This window comes from Balaenoptera acutorostrata, chromosome 1 (assembly GCF_949987535.1).
Source record: "Balaenoptera acutorostrata chromosome 1, mBalAcu1.1, whole genome shotgun sequence".
NCBI lineage: Eukaryota > Metazoa > Chordata > Mammalia > Artiodactyla > Balaenopteridae > Balaenoptera > Balaenoptera acutorostrata.
The window spans coordinates 137,126,933-137,149,435 of NC_080064.1; the positions used below are offsets into that span (position 1 = coordinate 137,126,933).

The window sequence follows — 22,503 nt, forward strand, 5'->3', positions numbered from 1 at the left end:
GGTGAGGTCATAAGTGAGGTGACTTGATGAGTGCATGGATAGTACAAACATTTTATAAAAGTGTCAAAATGGGGAAAACATTTACAGAGTAGACTGGACAAAGTTTCTCATTATGGCAACAAAAGTAACAGAAACAGGTGCAAAAAGCTAAACCACAAAGGGCTGAGGCTGGGGGCTGACAAGATGACTTGGATCCTGCACAACCTACCTGTTCCAGGCTTCATGAAATTCTGCTTTTCAGATTTTTTTTTTACATCAGAGGATTTCTGTCTCCCTTACCTCCATATGAATTGCTATAGTAAACCTCCATTACACAGAAGGTCTGAGTAGATCTCCATTCTTTAAAGCTAAAAAGCCTAACCAATGCATTCATCTCACAGAGGAGGTAATGAAGCTTCCCAAAAGGACAGCAGATTACATAAAGTGGTAAAGCCAGATCTGAAGACCACCTTCCAACTAAATGCAGTGTTTCCTTCCACTACACCCCAGTTCCCACTCTACAGGAATAGGGGAGGGCAGCCAGCAAGATGGAATAGCTGATCAATTGAAATGGCTAATGGATTCACATGTACCTGCACCTAATGCATGTCGACAAGAGATGCACAGCCAAACCACGGCGCCGGATGGGGGAGGTTTGCAAGCCAACTCTCCCTCAGTACTTGGAATAGCCCTCAAATGGACCCTGGCATCTCCAGTCTGTTACACATCAGACAGAGACAACCCAAGAACAAAGGGGTTTTGTTTTTAGGGGTCTTGCTATCTTAGCAACTGCCCACCCTTTTCCTCATGGAAGGCCAAGAACACAAAGATGGCTTTGGTAGGTGAACAGTATGGCCAATAGGTCAATCTAGTCCCATGATAGATGGCTTGAGTTCCTAGATAAGCTCCTTGGACTGAATCAGGACCTGTCTTTCTGTACCTTCCAATTTATTACTCCAGTTCTGTCCTTTGTGGTAACACAAGATGTCTTAACGCCTCCATTTGTTTCTTAAAGATCAGAAGGACTAGCCCTGATAAATTAAGGGATCCTCTCTCCAACTCAACAAATAATATCAATTGACAATAAAGATGCAAAAGTGATCCTGATGAATGAATTTGCTAACAAATTTTTTGTAACAGATTTGTTGAAGGTAAAAGGTACTGAAAGAAAAAGCATCTAGCCCTCTCTCCTATGCCCACGTACACCTAATGAGGTACCTGACAGTCTTGGTGGCACATAGCAATGACCATGCTTAGAACTGCTCTTCTCTGCCCTAGAAATGGCTGAGCTTTAGGAGTGAAATGAAGACAGCTTCAAGCAAGTAATATGTGACGCTTCGGCAGGTGAACTGAACTTGAGTAAGGATGCTCAAGTAAGAGCAAGGATGGGTCCTCGGGCACAAAGTTGTCTGCAGTCCTGGAAACACAATCTTAGGGTCCCCCATACGTGTGTTCTGTGGGCTTTGTACTAACTCAGCCCCAAGTGTGATCTCCCCAGAATGGAACATCCTGAACCTTGTTTCCTACATTTTTTCTCCCCAAAGAAAACTATGCGTCATGGGCTCACCTGGGGTTCCCAGAAATGAGGAGCCTGGGGACCCCTGAGGAGCCAGCAGTTGGAGGCCACAGGAACCTGCAGACACTGGCCAATGGGCTCCACACAGCTGGGGCTAGTGGTCCTGAGTAGCACCCAGGCTTGATTGATGGGTTCACTTCATAAAACTCTCAGGGGGATAGACAAATGCTCAAAGATTATTTTTTTCCTCAATTGTGAATTGTGCCTAAGAAGGCTGAACTACAAAAGATATTATCTACCAATGGGAGTTATCACTAATATATATATATATATATTACATATATTAGTTATCACTAATATATATACATATATATCAAACTGAAGCATTTTTGAAAGGCTGCTTGCTGTGAAAAATATACTTAACCAACCCATATGCATACAGGAAGTCTATTAACACTGCCATCTTTAATCACAAAGATGAAATAAGTAGATAATCCATTAAAATTATATTATGCACCATTAAATTATTTTGTGTACTTTAAGAAGAAAAATGTAGATCACATGGTAAATTAGCAAAAGTACAATATGGAAATTTAAATCCACACAGAGTCTGACTATCTAATGTAAGGTCATATTAAAACTTGATCTTCAATGGAGTAAACAATTTGCTTATAACTGAAGAATTCCTTGACTTCTGGTTTAAGCTCACATAGCAATTTTCATTTGATGATTTTGCTTTCACTTGTTCAAGAGTTTGCAAAAGAGAATTCTTGTGTACTTTTGTAGTTTTAAACATCAATTATCTTGCAAAATTCGAAATAAATCTCTTCAGCCACATTTGAATCATGCAGGAGGTTAAAATACATCATGTGACCCTCAAAGCAATAATATAAGATTTCAGGAAGGAAATCCAATTATTCTATGTAAGGAAGAAATAGTACTTCTTTGGAAAAAATAATTCAAAAATTTTAGGATGTGATTGAAAAACAAGAAAAGCAAAAGGTTTTTTGAAGTTTTAAATTGCCAAGTTCCTAGCTGAGGTATTGGTTTTCTGTAAGCCCATGATTTTGCTGATGGTATGTATATATATACTGGGCACAGTGTAAGAGAGAACTTACCAATTTTCATCCATACAATGTCAAAAGGATTTAAAAAAAGGGTTTTCCTCTGTATCTCATTCTCTCATTACTTATATTGACATTTTGTGTGTAAATAAAACACAGTAAATGCAAAATATAAAAATAAACAGCAGCCCCTGCCCTGAGGCTATATGGATGAGAAAAGTGTAAATACAAAATGAAAGAAATGTAAACTTTAAGGTGTTCACAGAACCATTAATTCCCTCTGCACATGTTAGAAATATTTTGGCTTATTAGTTAAGCTTTTAAATATACATTTTCATAACAAGAGAGAAATGGTTGGGTATATTCATGTTTTGATAACCTTAACTTTTCTCTTTTTTGAATTACACTATTTGGATCCAATTAAAAACTGCATCAGTATTGATTGTTATAGTTAATGAAAAATAGCCCTGCTATTGTTATTTCATAACTAACAGGGTTTGGGTAATAAGACTTCTTTAAGTGCATTTCGCTGCCCAATACTGTTACTAGTCAAAGGATTTTGCTATCTTCTAACATTTGTAATGTTGTCATTCCAGATGACTCAAATGGCTGCCTACTTACTTCCAAAAGATATGGCATAAAGTGTATCAGATAAAGTCTACCAATCCCTGAGTCTCTTAAGAAGAAACCATCAGAGACTCTGGGAACGACATCTTCAAACAGGATACCTTCAGGCTTGATTTCTAAGTTGAGGGCAGATACGAAACTTCAAACTTTGAAACTGTTCCTAGAATAGAATGTAAAGGATAGGAGAGACAGTGTCTGAGGGGGGATGCGCTAGGAATGGAGGAAGGTGGGATAGCAAGAGGGGCTACAGGAGGCTCCACTGACCACACCATCTCTGCAAGGATGGGAGGGAGCACTTGTATCTTCAGCTCACCTTGGGGGCCCTGTGCTCCTGCAGAAGCCACAGGCTTTCCTGAATTTTTCATGGAGTTGTGGACCCATCCACATCCAAGAGGGCAAGCCAGAGACAAATAACAGACTTGCCCACCCTTACCCTTTACTCAAGCCCTTTGAACCTCTGCGCCCTCCAGCTTAGTTGAAAATAACACAGAATAAACTAAAGTCAAGCTGAATCAGTAATCTCTCCCATTTTATTTGGAAAACTGAACATCACTGTTGGTCTGCCATGCGTAACCAGTAGCATATGAAGGAAAGAGCTCAAAGAGTCCCAGGTTTAAGGCTGACTTTTGTTCTCTTTCCAGTTCAGTGTCCACTTTCCATTAATTCCTGCCCAGGGGGGCTCAACAAAAAGCATTAGCAACGTAGGGCTTCTTGTAAGGGTTATTACGTTTTAAGGACACCATTTATTTCCTCAAATTCTTTGGCATCCTTGATCAGCCACCCATCCCCACAAATATGTGCACACATACACATGCATACACACACACTTCTCTGGAGAATCTATTGGAGCACCTCATTCTGAGGATGGAAGATGGGGTCCTTGCTACACTGAAGATATCATGTAGCAACTAGGACAATCTTTGGACTGTCCTCCCACAGATGCTCACACCACTTCCCCAACCCCCACTAAACACACCTTCTGACACCTCGCCTGTCTTAACCTCTTACACTCAGGGTCTTTCTTTCAGACACAGCCACTCCCAACGTGAGTTCCTGGGAATCTCTTTACAGTTCTCTTTACCCTAAACATCTTTGTGGTGTTACAAAAACTGGACCTTTGAAATGGTCTTGGACCAAAAGAAAACAAAAACTATCCATCACAATGACCGCTTCCCACATCGGTGGGAGGATGTGGATAGCTGGTGGACAGTCTACCATTGTACCCTTCTTTTCAATCAGACCGCATGATAAATACAAAAACAATGTGACCCCTGCATCTGTCACCCCAAGCGATGCCAGGGTTGATTCTGCAGGTCTGCCCGATCTCACCACAATCTGGAAACTACAAGCTACACTGAAGAAGACAAGCTTCCCTGAGAGAAGAAACAGTGGTCTTTGACTAAGGATGTACTAGTACTCTAACCCCAATGTTATAAACCTCAATTAATTTGTAAATGTGAGGCACAGTAACCTGATTTACCTGCTCACTTTCTGGCATATCTGGACACTGAAGTTTTTCCATTTGCTATTCAAGGACTCTTTTCTCAACCACATAGTTTAAACAAAGCAGAGCAGCTGTGCATATGCAGGTAATCTATCAAGTCAGTTATTCATGGAGGAGACACTGGCTGAGGAAGAAATAGAAGGCTTGCATCCTGAGATTTTATCTGAGATTTTATGGGGATATTTTCCATGCCAAGTATTTAGATAATGAAAATTTTAATACATCTAAAATGTGCTCAGTTTTCCCCAATCTAATACACAAAACTAAACAACACATAGTGATGGTACCAGAGTAACAGATCAATTAAAGTTTAGATCAAGACCTCGTTTGGTTCTCTGTTGAGTTTCCTAACAGTGAAAGAGCCCATCCCCTCCCATACATATAGTCCGCAGATAAGCAGTCAAGTCTCAAGCTGCTTTCAAGCTACCCTAGGAGCAGGTGATGTATTGATTTTACTAATAAGAGTACCAAGTGAATCAGGCATGTTCCATTTCTACTGGGAAATGCATTCATTTATTCCACAAATAATTATAATTAAGCATTAACTATGTGAATGCATTATTCTAGGTGTTGAAGATACACCAATGAGCAAAACAATACCAAACAAAGCCCCTGCCTGCCACTGTAGCACTTACCTTCTAGTGAGATTCTAAAACACAAGTTCCTAGAATTTTAGGAAAAATTCTCTAATTTTCAGAAGGGATATCTTAGAAGGGATGTTGATGGTGATGCTTCTGAGATGGGCTAGAGAGAAAGGCAAGTATCAACTGGCACGCCCTTTATTGTGAGAGGAGAGAAAGCCAGCACTGACTTTCTCCCATCTGGGAGAAGAGGGCTCAGTAGCAGCAAGCAGCTTGGCAATTCAGTCCCTCAGCAAACATTTATGGAGAAACTGTTATAAGATATTCTGATCTAATTGAATAATGCCTTTCTAAGACAATCCACTACCCCCATCTGACACTGTCTCTGGTTTGTAGAAGTTACTCCCCATCTAGGCATGTTCTTAGAACCGTCGGGTAATGGTGGTACAGAAGTAACTGCAATTTTTACTTACACCACAGGTGGAGATATTTCCCATAAATGGGAAATGTACTTATTGACAAGTTCAACGATCAGACTGTGGAGTTGGGTCCTACAGAGCTATGTCTACGGCACCCACACTCTTAATGTCAAGGAAATATAAGCCATAGCCTGAGAGGCTACAGTTGTGCTGCTTTTACCATGACTGAGATGTGGAGGATTCTCAGCTCCTCTTCTGCCGACTCATGCTGGGGTTCTTCAGTTGGGTCTTGTCCAGGGAGGCTCGGGGCACCATCTTGGTGGTGGATGTGAAAAAGTAAAGTGCCATTCTCCAGCCACTGCTGCCTCCAGCGCACCAGAGGGATGTCCTCCGTGTTCCCCGAGATCTCTAGAGGACAAACACCAAAGGCACAGGTCAGAATTCCAACTGGACCAGTCCAAATCTCCTTTTCATCTCCTTCCTAGACATTGGTACCAATTAGCCAGTGTCAGATGAAGACAACAAAGGGTTTCTAACTATAGTTAAGTCAGGCTTACTGCTGCTCCAAATCTCAAGGAAGGGAAGAGGCCCTGAGAAGAAGAGAATTATCCCCCCATCAGTCTTTGTACCATAAACTAGTAGCCCAGCCTCTCACCCACTGAGAAAAATACAAAGGTAAAAATTCAAGTTCTTCCCCATATTTCTATGATCAATAGCATCCTTTACTTAGCACAGTTTGAATACCCTGATGACCCCTTGAGGTAAATAGAAGATTCTTTGCCTCTTGTAAATTTGAAAGTGTGAGTTCCCTAGAAATTACTCTGAGAAACCAGTGAATCTGCCAAGGAGAGAGTTGGTAATTACTGTGCAGGGAACTGGCACTTATAGAAGAGTCCTGGGAGGTTACTGCAGAGCCACTGGAGCTGGCAGGTTATTTCTAAAACCGCCATCATTTGCTGCATAGTCCACTGGAGATGTCTGATACTTGCTTTGGCAGGTAAAGTAACGTTTTAATTCTCTTTACTTTTTCTCTTCATTTTTGCAGAGCAAAGGTGGTATACATGAGAGGGCTGCAAAGAAGCAGGTCCTTACCACAGACATAAGCACTCACCTGCTTTCAGAGCTCTAGACCCAGGCACTGAAATATCAACAACAAACAAATAACAATATACCAAAACCTACTATGTACTTCATACTGTAGGTGTTAAGTGATGCTGCAGAAGTATACTGTTATGTGTCCCTTTCTCTAATATTCCTAAGCAATATCAGATCAAAACTTTGAGACATCCCACAACAGAAAGAACCTGATTAATCCAGCTTTCTTGAGCTTCATCTGGCCCTAAGACCACTTTTTCCTTAACAACTATTATCATCCTCGGAAACTAATGTTCTGCTGAACATACTTTGGCAAAGCATTGCTTTATAAAATTTCATTTTTTTTCGAAAGACATGGCTTCTTCTCCCAAAATTTATCACCTTTGACTAAACAATTCATTACACCTAAAGAAGATATAGTAAGATCCCTTTAGAATAGTATTCTCATCAAGTTACCACAATCATAAAGAGGAAAGCCATTTAAAATATTTATAGAGTTTATAAATATCTTTCACTCTTTGTGGGAGTGTACAAATGATGTTCTGCTGTATTTATTTACTTATATAGTTTTTCATTAATTTATTTAACAGACACACATGGGGCATGTGTTATGTACTCACCAGGCACTGTTCTAGGCGCTAAGAGACTAATCTAAATGAGGCTCTCAACAAGTTCTCCAAAGCAACCCACTGTGAATGAATGTGTAAAGTGTTACACCACATGCATAAAAGTTTTGTGGAAACAGAAGAAGGCAGGAGTAATCTTGCTTGGGTAGAGGGGGGAAGATGGGAGGAAAGTAGCATTGCCAGAAGAAGAAGATACTATAGTTTTGGGTCTTGAAGGGTGAGTGGACTTCCTATAATAGATAGAGAAGTGGGGAACAGACATTCAGACATTGATAGGAGAATACGGAGGAGGAGGAGGAAGATGAAGAATACTGGCTGGTCCTCTCAGGGAAGGTCAGTGAGAAGGATTCATGAGCCACAGGTCATCAGCCCATGATGATTCCCTAGCTCATCCTACCATCCTACCTCTCCTCCGGGAAGGAGAATAAACTTTGGAGTGTGCAAGAGGACGAGGGTGCAGCAAAAACAAGGTGCTCGGAGTCCCCTTCATTCTTAGCCTCTCCCCCTAATCGCCTGAAGGGCTTAGTCATTCTGTTGGGCTGGTAAGCTGTCCACGCTCTGGAAGTGACCGGCACAAGCATCTAGGAAGCTGTGGTGGGCAGAGGGTATGCAAATGGAAGATCCCCTGCAGCCTGGTCCTGGTTTTCCCCAGGCACAGCTCCATTTGTTAAGTGAGGCAGTGACAAAAGCTTCCCAAGTGCATCTTTCCTCTAAGGGGTCTTTACAGATTTCCAGGTGAACAGAAACCCTTCGGCACACCTCCAAGGGTGCCTGCATAGACCCGCAGCTGCCGCATGACACTTCATCACAAGTCCTGCAATCACAAACCCCACTCGACAGCACTCACCCTTTCTAACCACTCATCAAGCCTCCACATCAAAGCACTGGGAAGGTTCTTCCTGGGAAACACACCCTTCTCTCCCAAGTTCATTTCCTGACATTACAGTAGAAACCAAACTCCATCTCCTTCTCATCACAGACATAAGAATCACAAGCAGCGACAGCTCCAAATAGAGCACCTAATGGCACAATTAAATCACCTAGAGCAACACACATCCAGCCTCTTGCCTGCACCTGCTCTATTCCACACATGTCAGGTCCCACTTTAGCCCTTCCTGTAACTATTCAAGAGGAATCCAGCACCTCATACCTCTAAAGCCCTCAACAAACTGGCTTTTTATTTCCCAGGAGAGCCTCATCAAGGAGGCCAGGCTCATTACCCCTGTTTTAACTGTGGAAGCAGAGACAAGTAAATACCCAGACCAAAGTCACCCAAGCCTGACACAGAACAGGGACTAAGACAGATGAATGAATTTCTATCAGATCCCCTCCACCTCCAACACAGGCATCAGACGACATGACCTTTGAACATGCATAAAGAGAGGAAGCAATTGAGTTGAAAGCCCATGGGGTCTTTCAGGAATTTTTGTGCCGCAGTATTTAAATTGTTTGCACAAAGCCTTAGTATTCCATGAGTTCTTTTACAACTGAAATATAAGTCATATACAATAAAATTCACCCTTTCAATATATACAGTTCAGTGGTTTTTAGTATATTCACAAAGTTGTGCAACCATCACCATTCTAATTCCAGGACCTTTTAATCAGCCCCAGAAGAAACCCTGTACCCACTGGCAGCCAAGACTGTTTTTGAGAAGGAAGGACTCCTGCTCCAAGGTTCTAGGAGTGATGGTACCAAGGAAAGAACGGGTGCAGTGGGGGTATGGGGAGGTGGGCTGAGAGCAGAGAATCTCTAGCCTCGGCTTCCAGCCCAGCCCTCTGAACCTATCTATGGGTTATTCATGCCAGATTCCTTTGGAAAATGACATCCTGATTCTGCCCAGACCAGAATCATCATAGAGGGGAAAGGGTGAAGGAAGGAGGGTGCTATACCTGCCAGTGAAGGTGTCTGTCACTTTTTAGATTGAAGATCATTACAGAATGATAGTTTCCTCCTTGGTTTTTTTCCCCTCTCCTGGCAAGATCTGACACGGGAGAGCTAAAATGCTAAACTAGGAACTTACTTACTTATGCTATATCTGGCCTGGGTCAACCAATGAAAAATCACACAGGGCACAGTAAATGTCTTGTGAATTTCATCGCAGTGGGGCTGAGATCAGAGCTTGGAACATCAGTGTAATCATGTTGGTCTGGATGTCAGCAGAATAGCTCAAGAAGAATAAATGCTCAGAAATTGCTTTACCAAATGCAAGCCTGACCTGGGACTCCCAAGGAGCAAATATGGGAGGTGATCAAATAAGTTACTTTAGTCCAAGACCTCCTGAGGGCTGTGGATGAGGCTCAAACAGAGCCCTTGCCAGTGTACTGAATAAAACAAGTGCCAACAGGAGCCTGCACAGTCATCTCAATATACCACAGGTGGCATGAGCACCACAGCCATCATCACACTGTGGGGCTGAGATCTCCAGAAAGGTAAGGCTGCCCTTACTTTTAGCATTCCATTTGTCCCATTCTTCCCCTCTGTTAACCTCACAGATCTCAGCACCTCCAAATTCTGGAATGCCCGAAATTTACAGAAACCAGGGTGCCATTCATTCTTTTTTTTTTTTTTTAATATATGTTTCTTTCCCTTGTAATGAGAACTCTTTTTTAAAATAGTTACTTATTTATTTATTTTATATTTGGCTGTGTCAGGTCTTAGTTGCGGCACACGGGATCGTCTTTGCGGCATGCAGGATCTTTCGCTGCAGCGCGCGGGCTCTTTGTTGCAGCATGCGGGTTTCTCTCTAGTTGTGCCACGCAGGCTCCAGAGCATGTGGGCTCTGTAGTTGCAGCACACAGGCTCTCTGGTTGTGGCTCGCATGCTCAGTAGTTGTGGCGCGGGCTTAGTTGCCCTGCCGCCTGTGGGATCTTAGTTCCCCAACCAGGGATCAAATCTGCATCCCCTGCATTGGAAGGAGGATTCTTAACCACTGGACCACCAGGAAGTCCCAGCCATTTATTCTTGAATACACAAAGATCCTTGGAGCACACTCTATTTGCCACATTTAGCAAGTTGTGCTACATGGTTTCTACTCTCAAGGAGCTTTTGGTCTAGTAAGAAACTGAAGACAGAGCCATGAATAAGTACTCTAAACCGTAATAGCAGTGCTGGGCGAGAGGGTGGTACTTGGCTGGGCGTATAGCCTTGGAAAGGGATAAAATGGGAAGAAATGTTGGGGGGCAATTCGAGATGAAGAGAACAGTGTGTGTAAGTGTGTAAAGGAACAGCAGGATGGTGCATGTTTGCAGAGCTGCGGGAGGTCTGGTTATGCTGCAGAGTGAGGATATGGAGAGGAGTAGTAGAGGACTGGGCTGAAAATCCAGATTGGTGTCAACTGTAAAAGTGGTGAATGCCAGTTTTAAGGAGTTCAGAGCTAATGGAAAGTCATCCATGGTTTTATTAAGCAGAGGAAAGAATAAAGCCACGAGTAGAAAGATGAAGAAGACCCAGAAAGAGTAGCAGACAGACTAGACTCAATCACAGTCCCAGTGTAACTCTGATCCTATATTCTGCAGGGACCACAATACTAAACTGGAACTCAGGAGACCTCGGTCTAGGGTAACCTTTAATGGGATGCCTGGCTTTGAATTTTCTCATCTGTATACAGAGGAGCTGTATTGATGAATTTTAAGATCCTTTTGTAACTTGCCATTCCACAATTCTAAATCCAAAGGGTGTGCTTCATGTGACCACCTAGAAAGGCAATGATTTCAATGTCCCAAGCGTGTCAGATCCTCGCTCCAGTCTAACCTGCACTCTACCTCTTCCCTCCCTCTGAGCACAGAGTGGACAGGTTAGAGATGATTCGATTAGAGTCTTTAGAGGCCAGGCCCATCTTCAGACTGGACCTCAGGCTGGTGAGAAAGGTTCTTATTCATGCTGATACAGATATGTGGATTCTAAGAAAGAAACCTTGGAACTTCTGGACACAATAGAGAACCAGGAAGATGGGACCTTGGGCAGGGAAAGTCACACTGCAGAATAACCTGGGATGGGGAAAGGCAGAGAGAAGGAGAGTGAGATGAAATCACTTTTAAATTGGCCTTAGTCATTGTTCTAATGTTAGCTTGTGTGCTGTGAGCTTGCAGCACTGTCTTTTTGTGGGGTTAGCTTAGGACACCCAAAACTTGCTACAAAAATCCCTGGTCCTTCTTTAGGCAACCCCGCAGGCTGAGAGTCCCTGAACTGAACTGCTAAGACACATCATATCAGAATCAGAATTTCCCCAAAGGACAACTTCACTGAGGACCAGATGCATGATGTCTTCTTTCAAAGAATCTGGCAATTTAAAGTCAAATGTGGATTTGAACTAGGGAAATTCTCAAAGATCCTTTAATTCACTGAAGAACTTAGAGTAGCTTAGGTTAGTCCTGGCATTCTGGGCCCCCTTCCCACTCCTGGCAAGGCTGAGTTTCAAGCTAAATCCAGTTGTGTAGTAATGAGGTGGCCCAGGTGTTGAGGTCAAGTCAGAAGGAAGCATTAACTTGTCAATTCTTAGCCTCATGTTGAGGGCACCTGATGAACTGACCCTGCAGTCTTTCAAGATTGAGGGTGACACCCCTGATGGCCATTGCTGACTATTATAAGACCCTGCTTAGATCAGGATTTTCAAACTCATTGTTAATCTTAAAAACCCTTCCTCCAAACCAAATCTAATATGGCTTCTGAAGGGGTTCCCCAGAGCAGAGTTAGAAAAGAACTGGATCAATTGGAAGACAAATAAAATGCACAACCATGAAATTCCCTGCCATTAGGGGATTGGAGGGGGAATGTCTATGGGTTATTAGTTTTGCTTGGTTATTTTTTCAATTCTATTAAGTGTGGTATTGTGAAAAGCCTCATGTTCTTTATGAAATAATTACAAGGGAAAGGGAACATCTCTAAAAATAGAATCTAGCCACCCGTCCACCCTATGCTATCTCAGCTGTCATTCTGAGTTTCCCTGTGCGACGAGGATTAAGCGCAGAACTTTAGTAGTGATAAGCTAATTATCCCAAACTAAGAATAACAAATGGGTCTTGTCCATCAGTGACTATCATTAAGGTGACCAAAGGTAGGCCTGTGATAGAATTACCCCCTTTTCTTCCATTCTTTTTTACTCCCCGCCCCCAATCCCCATTTCAGAGTTTGAAAGATATTGATGGTAGGTCTAGTTTCCCACATGGTCTCATTATGGTCTTCCAACTAAAACTATTAACAGTGGCATTAATTTTCAACACCTTTGTAAGAAAATAACCTGCTTAAGTCAGGGGTTAATAACAGTAGAGGATCACTAATTATCCAGTAAATCTTTACTCTGGTATCAAACGTGACCCAAGTCTTTAATGTCTCTGGAACAGCAGCCTCTAAAGACCCCAACTTGTTCCATAAACATAATGAAAGCAGTGCATTAGTGTCCTGGCCATCTGTGAAGAAAGATGAGGGCCAGATGAAAATCAGACAAAGGAGAGGGATGCAGAGAAAAAGGACAAAGTCGGGAGAAGTGAGGACAGGAAACTAGCCAGAGAAACAAGGTCCCATAGGTTGAGTTGGCTGGGCCTCCACACCTCTTGCCATCTGGTATGGAGTTCTGGTGATGCAATCCCACATCACAGAGTAATAGCCACATAAAATAAGGTACCCTGCTGAGCCTGAAGTCCACCAGCTCACCAATGGCTTGCCTGAAGTTTGTGCCTATGTAGGCGTGGCTAAGTGAACAACCAAATGGGAGATAGTACAGCTAGGTAATTCTTTTGTGAAGATGTTCAGAATCCAACTGGAAATGGAACTCTCTTTGTGGTTCTTCTATTAAACTCACAGTCGGCCGTGGAGCTGCTACTTATCATCTCATTCTCACTCCTCTGCCCCACCACACACAACTATGGGAGCAACAGCTTTATAGCAAAATGGCTTAAGATTTCAAGAATCTCTTGCCCAATGGAAGAACAGGATGTTCCTTTTCCAAGTAATTCAAACCTTTTTGACTTTCTAAGATTTGGAATAGAAATTTCCACTTGTGACCAGAAGAAGGATAACTGAATTTCTATTTCCTCTGCTTGCTGACATTTGTTCTCAACGGCAAAAGGAAGAGAACCTCAAATCATTAACGATCCAATGATAAGAAACGGAATGGCAGGTTAAAGAGAGCTTTGGATTGGGGTGGGAGGGCAGGAAAATGAGGCTGCTATAATTGCCCTGGAGCCCACTTTTCTCATCTTCAAGTGATGGAACTAGAAGGTCTCTAAGAACCACTCCCCTGGCTCTAACCATGGTATTCAGTGACATTGGCTCTAGTTAGACTCCAAATCAGGTACAGTCTAAGTTTCTGCATGCCAATTGGATAAAAGTCTCTGAAGTTTTTTCCAAATCAGACTTTCCTCTTGGACTTTGGGATGCTTCCAGCTTAGTCCAGCCTGCCAACTTATAGACTGGCTGTATTGCAACTCTTGATAGTGACCTATGGAAACTCCAGTCAGCGGTCCCCAATAAGAAAGAATCATCTCGCTTATAGATGTCTGCAAAGGGTCTCCGATGTGTTTTTACTTTATGTGTTTATGTGAACAAGGTAGTCTAAATAAGAAAATTTCACCTGATTTCTGTCTGCAGCCCCACAAATATCCCTCTATAGAGCTATATTCTAAAAATCAGAAATGTCAGCTTCCTTTAAAGCTGCTTGCCCACCCACTTCTCTGTTTTCTGAAGAGGTTTACAATGGACTGAAATAAACTGATACCAAAAGCAGGAGTGATGAGAGAAAGAAATAATGACTCGTATAGTCCATAGTATGTTGTCTCTGGTGGTGGCGGGGGGGAGGAGCAGTGGAAAGCGGAGGGTGGTTTTGTAAATCAGACTTGATGAAAAGCAGCGAAGCATTCTATGGATGCAGCTGGAAGTAGGTCACTCTGTGCTACTCTGTGCTGGCATGAATAGCAATCGAGCAACTCTGCGCACATTCTATTTACCTAGCCATGGAGATGAAAAAATTCCTGTGGGGTGAAAATGCAGCCAAAACGTTCTGACACAACCAGAGAGATGAGGAGACGTTCAAATGGCTTATGATTTTATCCAAAATGGTTTGCTTGTTCCTACAACAGTGTTTCTCTGGATCTTTTCAAACCTCTGCAAAGAGTTTATCCACATGATACTCATTAAAGTCTCATTTGAAAGGGAAAAAAAGCTCAAAGCTCTTTGAAAAAGGCAGCGTTATCTGAGCTACAGATGTACAAAGAAGATTTTTAAATATATCTAATTCTATTCTCCACTGCCATCTGACTGACCTTTGTAAATTCAGATAACAGCACACACTTAACAAAATCTGACATCAAGTAAGATGTGTAATAGTATTTAAACTCGGTAAAGTTAAAATATGTATTTATGGATCATTTCATACACTGTAACGAGAATAAGTCATTTTGAAGCCTGCGGTTTCACAATTGAAATTCTGATTTGAGCTTTGCAAGTCCTTGGGGGCCACTTCCCTGTAGTGCAGCATTGGAAGCAATATGGACACATGGGTTTGGGAAAACCAGGACACTGGTTGTAGGGTGATTGCAAGGAAACTGCCTAGTAGATCCAGTGACAGCTCTGTGCATTCCGAGTCCTCTCTTGTACTCAAGTCTTTTATTAACAAAGAGCTTAGTATTTGCTATAATCCTCTGATCTCGAACACTGAGGTCCCCTCACCAGTTCTCATCTTATAAAATGGATGGGAAAAGAAAATGATAATGACAAAATATCACCTATAAATGACTTACAAAAGGAGACTAGCCCATTGCTTGCCCTAAACTGTCTTGATTCATCTCCATTTCTAATTAGTTCTCATCCACTTGGATTTCTGTTCTTATCATCTATGATTCAACTCAACAGTAATGATGTACATATTATGTGCTGGCCTCTGCTAAGAAGCCCTTTCAACATTCATGAACTAACTTAATCTTTAATGACCCTTTAATATGGGTATTTATATTTCCATTTTACAAATAAGGAGCTCCAGAAAAGTCAAACTACTTGACCAAGTTCACCCAGTAAGTAAATACTAAAATTAGGGGAAAAAAATTCCTAGTTGTTTTGGCTTCAAGGTTACTGTTCTTTTCCACTATTTCAATTCCCATTCTCTCATTTTGCACATCTCAACCCCAGGATAACAGAAGTGCTTAGCAATATCTGGCATACAATGAATACCAATCAACATCAATATCATTGTCATTATTAACACTGTGGTTTTTGTTGTCATTATTAGTATCACTCACATAAATTCCAGAATTGAGCAATAATCTTTGACAGAGTTAAGCAAAGGGTAATTTTAACTGTCACAAGCTGCTTAAAAGTCTTCCTAAGTCCAGGAACCATTAAGAATCAGTTCACTTCCAGTGAGGAACCTGGCCAAGTCGTATTTGTATATCTCTCTAATGCTCCTTAACAAATTGAACATTCCTTAGATACCTCTGATGAAACCCCACTTAAACTATCTTTGCTTTAAGATCTGGCCACAGGGGCTTTCACAGATGATGCCATGCTGTCCATGTTCATTCAAGGCTGGCATGCAAGGCCAACTTGGCTGAGCTTGCTATAAGGCACTTAGCAAGACACTCAGTAATTAAAATGGGCAGGTCATCCCAGATGGACATGGGGCTGGCTGACACCGAGCAGGACCCTCTGGGGCTCCTGGGCACAAAATCCTTTCTGTGTCCCCCATTTCTTGATTACAGGAAATAGGCTTCATTCATCCTCCATGACCTTCCCTGAGTTCCAACTAGCAGGTTCAAACAGTTGCTAATTAGGGAAGGGAGAGGATTCGAAGACAAAGGAACGGTCAAAAGAAACAATAGTGCAGCCTTGGGGCAGGGGCCCGGTTGCCCCTCAAGGGATACACAGAACAATATCTTTAAGCTGTTTTGCAGGTAGTGGAAGCCCCACCAGGTGGGAAAAGGTAATGATATGCTGCCCACAAGCATCCAGACCCCAGACCAGTTGAACCAGAAGGTTGATGATGCTGACTTGCACTTACCTCACCACCAACCCATCAGAAGAATGTCCACGAGCTGATCACGCCCTCTTTGAACCATTACTATAAAACCTCTCACAACCACCTCCAGGTTGGGACACACAGTTTTGAGGGCATTAGCCCACTGTGACCCCCTTTGCCTGGCAAAGCAATGAAGCTATTCTTTTCTACTTCACCCAAAACTCTGTCTCAGAGCATTAATTTGGTGTTGGGGTACAGAGGCCAGATTTGGCTTCATGATGGCTGTGCTCAAGGAAGAGGGAAGGACCAAATAGAAATGGTGTTAAAATAACAGCTGAAAAAAAAAAATAAAAATAAAAATAACAGCTGAGCTTCCTTCAGGGGTAAACTGAGTCCTTTTCTGCAGATTAATTTGTATAAGTGCTTGTTACCATAAACACCTAGAGGTGCCACTCAAATGGAACCTTCCATTCTCATCTTCCCCCTGACGGACAAAGCTTTCTGTCCCATTCCTACAGACCTGTGAGCTCACCTCGCTGACCGTGAGCTCTGCCTTCTTGCACACACGTAGGCGGGGAGCCCGAAGCTGGGTGGCCAGTCGTCTGTCTAGGCTCTTCTCTCTAAACCACTTTCTCCTACAGGAAAAGAGGGTCAGAGTAGCTTCTAAGGCCTCTTCTCATACTAAAATTCTCTGATTTTATTTTTTATCTTCCTACGATCTGCAATTACCATAGTGGGGGCTGAACCTTAAGTTCCTACGAAGTGAAGCTGGGAAGTGGTAATAATCTTCTGTGTCTCTGTTGTGTTATTCAGACTGAGAAAGGGGAGTGGGAGGGAATTCTACAGACTGGAGCACATAGAAAATTCCTATCCTAATCACTGTGTTTCAACTTACAAAGACCTTTCTTATGAGGCCCCTTCTCCTTTCATTCGTCAGTCCTCTGTGGTAGGTTTTACAGAATTAGGATCGAAGGCCAAAGAGGGTAACTGATGATCTCAAGGATTAGAGCTAAAGTGACGGAGCTAATAGGGATCAAATCCAGCCTTCTGACTCCTAGCACGGTGCTCCTTCTACCAACCTGTGCTGTCTACCAAAGTGATGTTTATTTATACTGAGAACTCGTGAACCACTGTGCTTGTATGTCAGCTTAATGAATTAGATATACAGAAGATATGTATCACTAGTAAACACTGTCAACAGTTTGAAGTTTGGGCTTATAGACCTGGGAATGATATTGAGTTATTAACCAATTCACACTAGTGTACAAGTCACATGACAATCTGATGTGATTTCCCTGTGACAGACTCCCCCGGAGGATCCGATCTGCTTCTTACTGGATTCCAGCTACTGGTCTGAAGACTCTCTTGGGCCCATTTCTGCAGGCTATTGTGTAAATGCTCCTTTCAAAAGAGGTCAAGATGAACTCTAAGTGACCTGCCAGACAGATATCTCCATGGAAATATTAATCTAGCCATCTAGTCCCTGCTGGGTGAAAGATAATGATTTACAAGAAATACAAGGCCACTTGATCTCTAAAATATGTTGCTGCTCAGCTGGGAATAACGTACAGTACATTGACAGTACCAGTTGCTAACACCTTTCTACTTTTCTCCTCCTCTTTCTTTATTATAGCCCTCTCCCTACTCTATCTTAATTCTAAAGCCCTCCCTCCTCCACAGGCCTTCCACACAAAACACCCATTATGGGGCTGGCAGTGAGAAGTGGGAGCCATGCATTCTTCACGAAGGATGTATGTGAGAAAACAGGTCTGCCATTCTGCATTGGTCAGTAGCACCACTCTTCACGCCTCCTGTGTTCCTCCGGCTCCTCTCTGTGCTGGGCCCTGCTCTGCAGTGTGTGTCTGAATCTCTGTATTCAGATAATCATATGCACTTCATAGTGCCAAGGATGTTTTCCTCTTTTTCTCATCTCTGTTATGAGTTTATATTTATGCTTTGCACAGGCCAAGTTTAGTGTTCATAAAGTTCTCAGTGACGTTATGATCAGGCTGAATTTGACAAGATCAAGTAGGACAACTGATAATTATTACTATTTTTCAAAACAATAAAAGCTAACTTTTATTGAGCACTAACTATGTGGTAGGTAATGGGCTAAACACATACATTCTCATTAAGCTACTTGACGGCTGATAAGGTAGGTACTATTATTATCCCCAGATTAGGAAAGTGAAGCACAAAGAGGTTAGGTAACTGATCATATGACTTTGGAATTGTGACTGTAGAAAAGGAACACACCCTTCCTGAAGCCTCACCCTTTCCACTTGCCACTTAGTGAGAGATCATCAACATGCAGGCCAACAAATCGACTTCAACTATTGCCCCCCTTGACCACTGTGGTAGGAGACAAATGAGGCAGTGTCCTTGGTATCACTGACCATGGTCGTGAGAATGGGGAGTGGTGATGCATGAACTGGGACCTGATAATCTGTCTACAGTTCTCTTTTTTTTTTTTTTTTTTGACCTTGCTCAAATCAAGAGTGGAAAGCATTACCTGGGTGCATGAACAACATCAGTCCCTAAACACAGACTGTCTATTAACCCAATATACAATATGGCTAATGCTTATGAAGTATGTACAACATGACAGGTGCTACCTAAGGACTTTTGAATATATTAACTCATTTCATCTTCACAGTCATTATGAGTTGGATAACAATCACCGGTAAGAGGGCTGAGGTAGAGAAAGGTTATGTAACTTGCCTAGCATCACACATTTAGCAAGTGGAGAAGACTGGGTTCAAACAGGATGTCTAGCTCCAGATTCTGGGTTCTGAAACACTGTACTTTCCTGCCTCTTCCCTATGAAACACCCTAATATATAGTCCCTGTTATAAAACTAATTTCTAATCAACCTACTTGCTTACTATGTGTTCCTTGCCCCTTTTCTTTTGGTTTTCTGCCCTAGCCTTGTTACTATTCTCATATCTTAATGGACATTACATTTCTTCTGGAGTTTAATTTTTAATTTTCAGTAGCTCTCCACACATATTTCCACTGCAAGGTGACCTCCCATGGTTAGTTCTCCTCCTTAGCTGATCCTAGCATACCCTACCAGCACCAAAGATCAGGAAATTAATAGGTGGCACTGACATTTCCATTCTCTACTTAGTAGCACTCGCCCATTAATTAGAGGGTCTAACTAAAGCAATGTTAGTGGAGTTTTGCAGAAAGAAAAAAAGTGCTGGGTTTTCTGCTTCTGTTTGTGCAAGAACGCACTGTAAAGGAATACAGCTATGTTTCACGATCAAGTCATTATATTGTGAATACAAGTGATGGTAACTGGATGATTAGACTTAAGTCAGGACACAAAGACAGGAACTTAGGGACAGCTAATAGCTTCTCCATCTAGCTCTCAGCCTATGGCCAGAAAGGCATAGAGCTGGAAGGCAATTCTGTGTCAGGGGCATATATCCTCTCTGACATCAGCCGTAAAGCTGATCTCAGCTCCTTAGCAATTATGTCTTTTTCATTCATGAAATTTTCAGTATCTTTTTTGTTTTGTTTACGGCATCTATATTTTCTGATTGTACCACACATTGGAAAATAAGTTCTCTATGAATAATACCTTCTCAGTGAAGTGGAACTTCCTTTCATTTGCCCTACACTCACCTTCTTTGGGTTTCAGATAGAGCTTTGAGTCCTAGCAGTTGAGTATTTGGTGAACAAGGTCACATATACTTTATGTGATAAATATGGGCACATTCTTCTCTTAGTCTTTGTATCCACAGACTCATTCATATATCTTTCATTCTTATTTGGCTGTTGTGTCTAGCACGTGTCAGGTTTTTTATTCTTCCTTCATACAACCACACCCACTTCCTGCTGACCATTACAGCTGCCTTTCTGTGTACTTTCTCTGGGTTCATTAAATGCATTCTCTGGAGGGGGGTAATGCAGCATAGCTTAAATAGGAAGGATTCTAATATCAGAAAACCTAAATCTGAGACAAAGGTCCTGCACCTGCAATCTAAATGCCTCAGTTTCTCGATCTTTCAAAAAATGGAAATACAAATATCTACCTCACAGGGCCATAAAAGTGAAAATGCACATGGGAATGCTTTGAAATATGAGAAATAAGAGTTGTAGTTATTATTAATATTATGTTCATTAAAGATTAGCAACAAGAATAACTTCTTTTATTCCTGGTAAAAAATCAATGTGATTCTACTTAAGTGTAGAGTGCTGTTGTGTTTCCCATGCCCTTCATGATGCCATTTCATTCCTCTTTTTCAGCCAGGGTAGCATATCGGGTCAATGTTTTCAGAGAATGATTTTAATGAACTCTAGGTTATTTTCCTGAGTCATTAATGAAATGACAGAGAGCCTTTTATTTTATATTTTATAACTATAGCTAGAGCCTGTATCTGGGAGAACATTACCTTGAAGTTGATGACATGAAAATCACCACCCTCTTTTCTGTCCTCTACATAGATTCTACTGCTCTTCTTGCAGTTTGTCTCCATCAATTTGACTTCCTAGTATATAAAGTTAGTATCATCTAAACCATGTATGAAGACTTTTATACTGCTTTCCTAACTAAGGCTCCATGCCCAACAAATACAGTAGCAACTTACCATTTAAAAAATAGATTTCAAAGGTAGAACCTGCCAGAGCTTTCTGAAAATCTAAGTAGATTCCCTTGATCAGCATGAATGGTACCCCTACGGAGCAGTGATCATTCAGACTTGATTTTCCTTTATAGATTCCCACTGTTACCATGTCTTCCCCCACCACTGTGCCTACCTCTTCCATGCATGCTAGGTTCAATTATGTAGAAGTATTTACAGATCTCATCCATTAGCATCAACTTTAGGGGTTTGCCCTCAGTAAGGACTCCGAGTCCTTACAAACTGGGAAGGTCTGCCAGATCAGGTTAAACTAGATACTTTGTACCACTTTCCCTAACTTCATCTCTGAAGTTCTTCAGGATGTATGGGTGTATCTCAGGCAGCACCAGTAATTTAACTATTCTTGTTACCCAGTTTGGGGTACTCTTTGTACTCAATATTACTTGTTTTAGTACTTAAATTTCAGGAAGTAACATGCTTGATGAAAATTCACAAATTCTTCAATATAAAAAAGTCATTCCATCAGTTAATTTTATCATTTTCCCCCTCCTACAATCATGAGAGAATTTATGGTTTTTCAGACTGGCATCATTTCTTTACATCTTGTGGGGGATCTCTTATATGCTTGATGGTTATAAAAATCTATTTTTGGTCAATTAATTTCTATTTAGCATGCATTTTTCATACATAATAACCTATTAGAGTTTTCCAAATCCTTGCCTTTTTTGTTTTCAATTTTGATACTTAAATTGTTCCATTAGTACAAAACATACGCTAGGGAGCTTTGTTTTCTTTGTGAGAGGTTTCTTCAATCATTTAAGAGATCATTTATATCCTACTTTGTGTTATCTTTGTTTTCTCATGAACAGCCAGACCTGGATTTGGTGGGGGAAAGAAAGCTTCTGGTGTAAAGATGGCTTTTCTTTTTCTGGGCAGATCTTTCAATCTTAGGTGAGGGATCCCTAAACTGCAATGGAAACCCCTGACCACATCCGCTCTCCTCATAGTAGGGAAGCAGAAAGCCCAGCTGACTGGCCTCTGGAGTGAGACGAATGGAGGGGGAAATACAGCCTTTGCCAACACGGAGGGCCAGTCATTTGGGGAGGGATGGGAGAAGGAAAGATGTTTCCCGTCTAAGTTTCTAGGATTGTGTTACAGATGACAAAACTAAGACGAAGGGACTTTTGAAACTACCCGTCTCGGCCTCTTTAATTATCCTGTCTAGAGAGAAAGTCTGTCATCAGGGCTGGAGTCTGGGACTGTTCAAAGAGATTGATTGGAAGAAGACACTTTTTCGTCCCATCTAGATTGCTGCGGTTTTACTGGAATTGAGGCAGGCCATAAACCTATCAGTGACTCAAGAAAATGGAAGCAATTAAGTCTGCAGGTGCGCCTATTTGTCATATTAATGATGGATCTGTGTTAATGTAAGTCATAGGAGGCTTCTGCATGCGCGCTCTCGGCTGCGGGGGCGTGAAAGGACCTGGGGGCGGGGCTGCGGCACCACCGCTCCCATCCAGGAGTCCGGGCTCACGGGCCGATGAAGCCCCGCCCCC

General features: G+C 41.9%; 1 protein-coding gene across 1 annotated transcript in view; it reads right to left on the minus strand.

The window, feature by feature from the left end:
• ASTN1 (astrotactin 1) overlaps positions 1-22,503 on the minus strand; it is a 328,148-nt gene that overhangs the window by 197,333 nt on the left and 108,312 nt on the right. Inside the window, exon 2 of the mRNA XM_007165368.2 lies at positions 5,911-6,098. Coding sequence (XP_007165430.2) covers positions 5,911-6,098 — 188 coding nt within the window. The remainder of the gene's footprint in view (positions 1-5,910; positions 6,099-22,503) is intronic.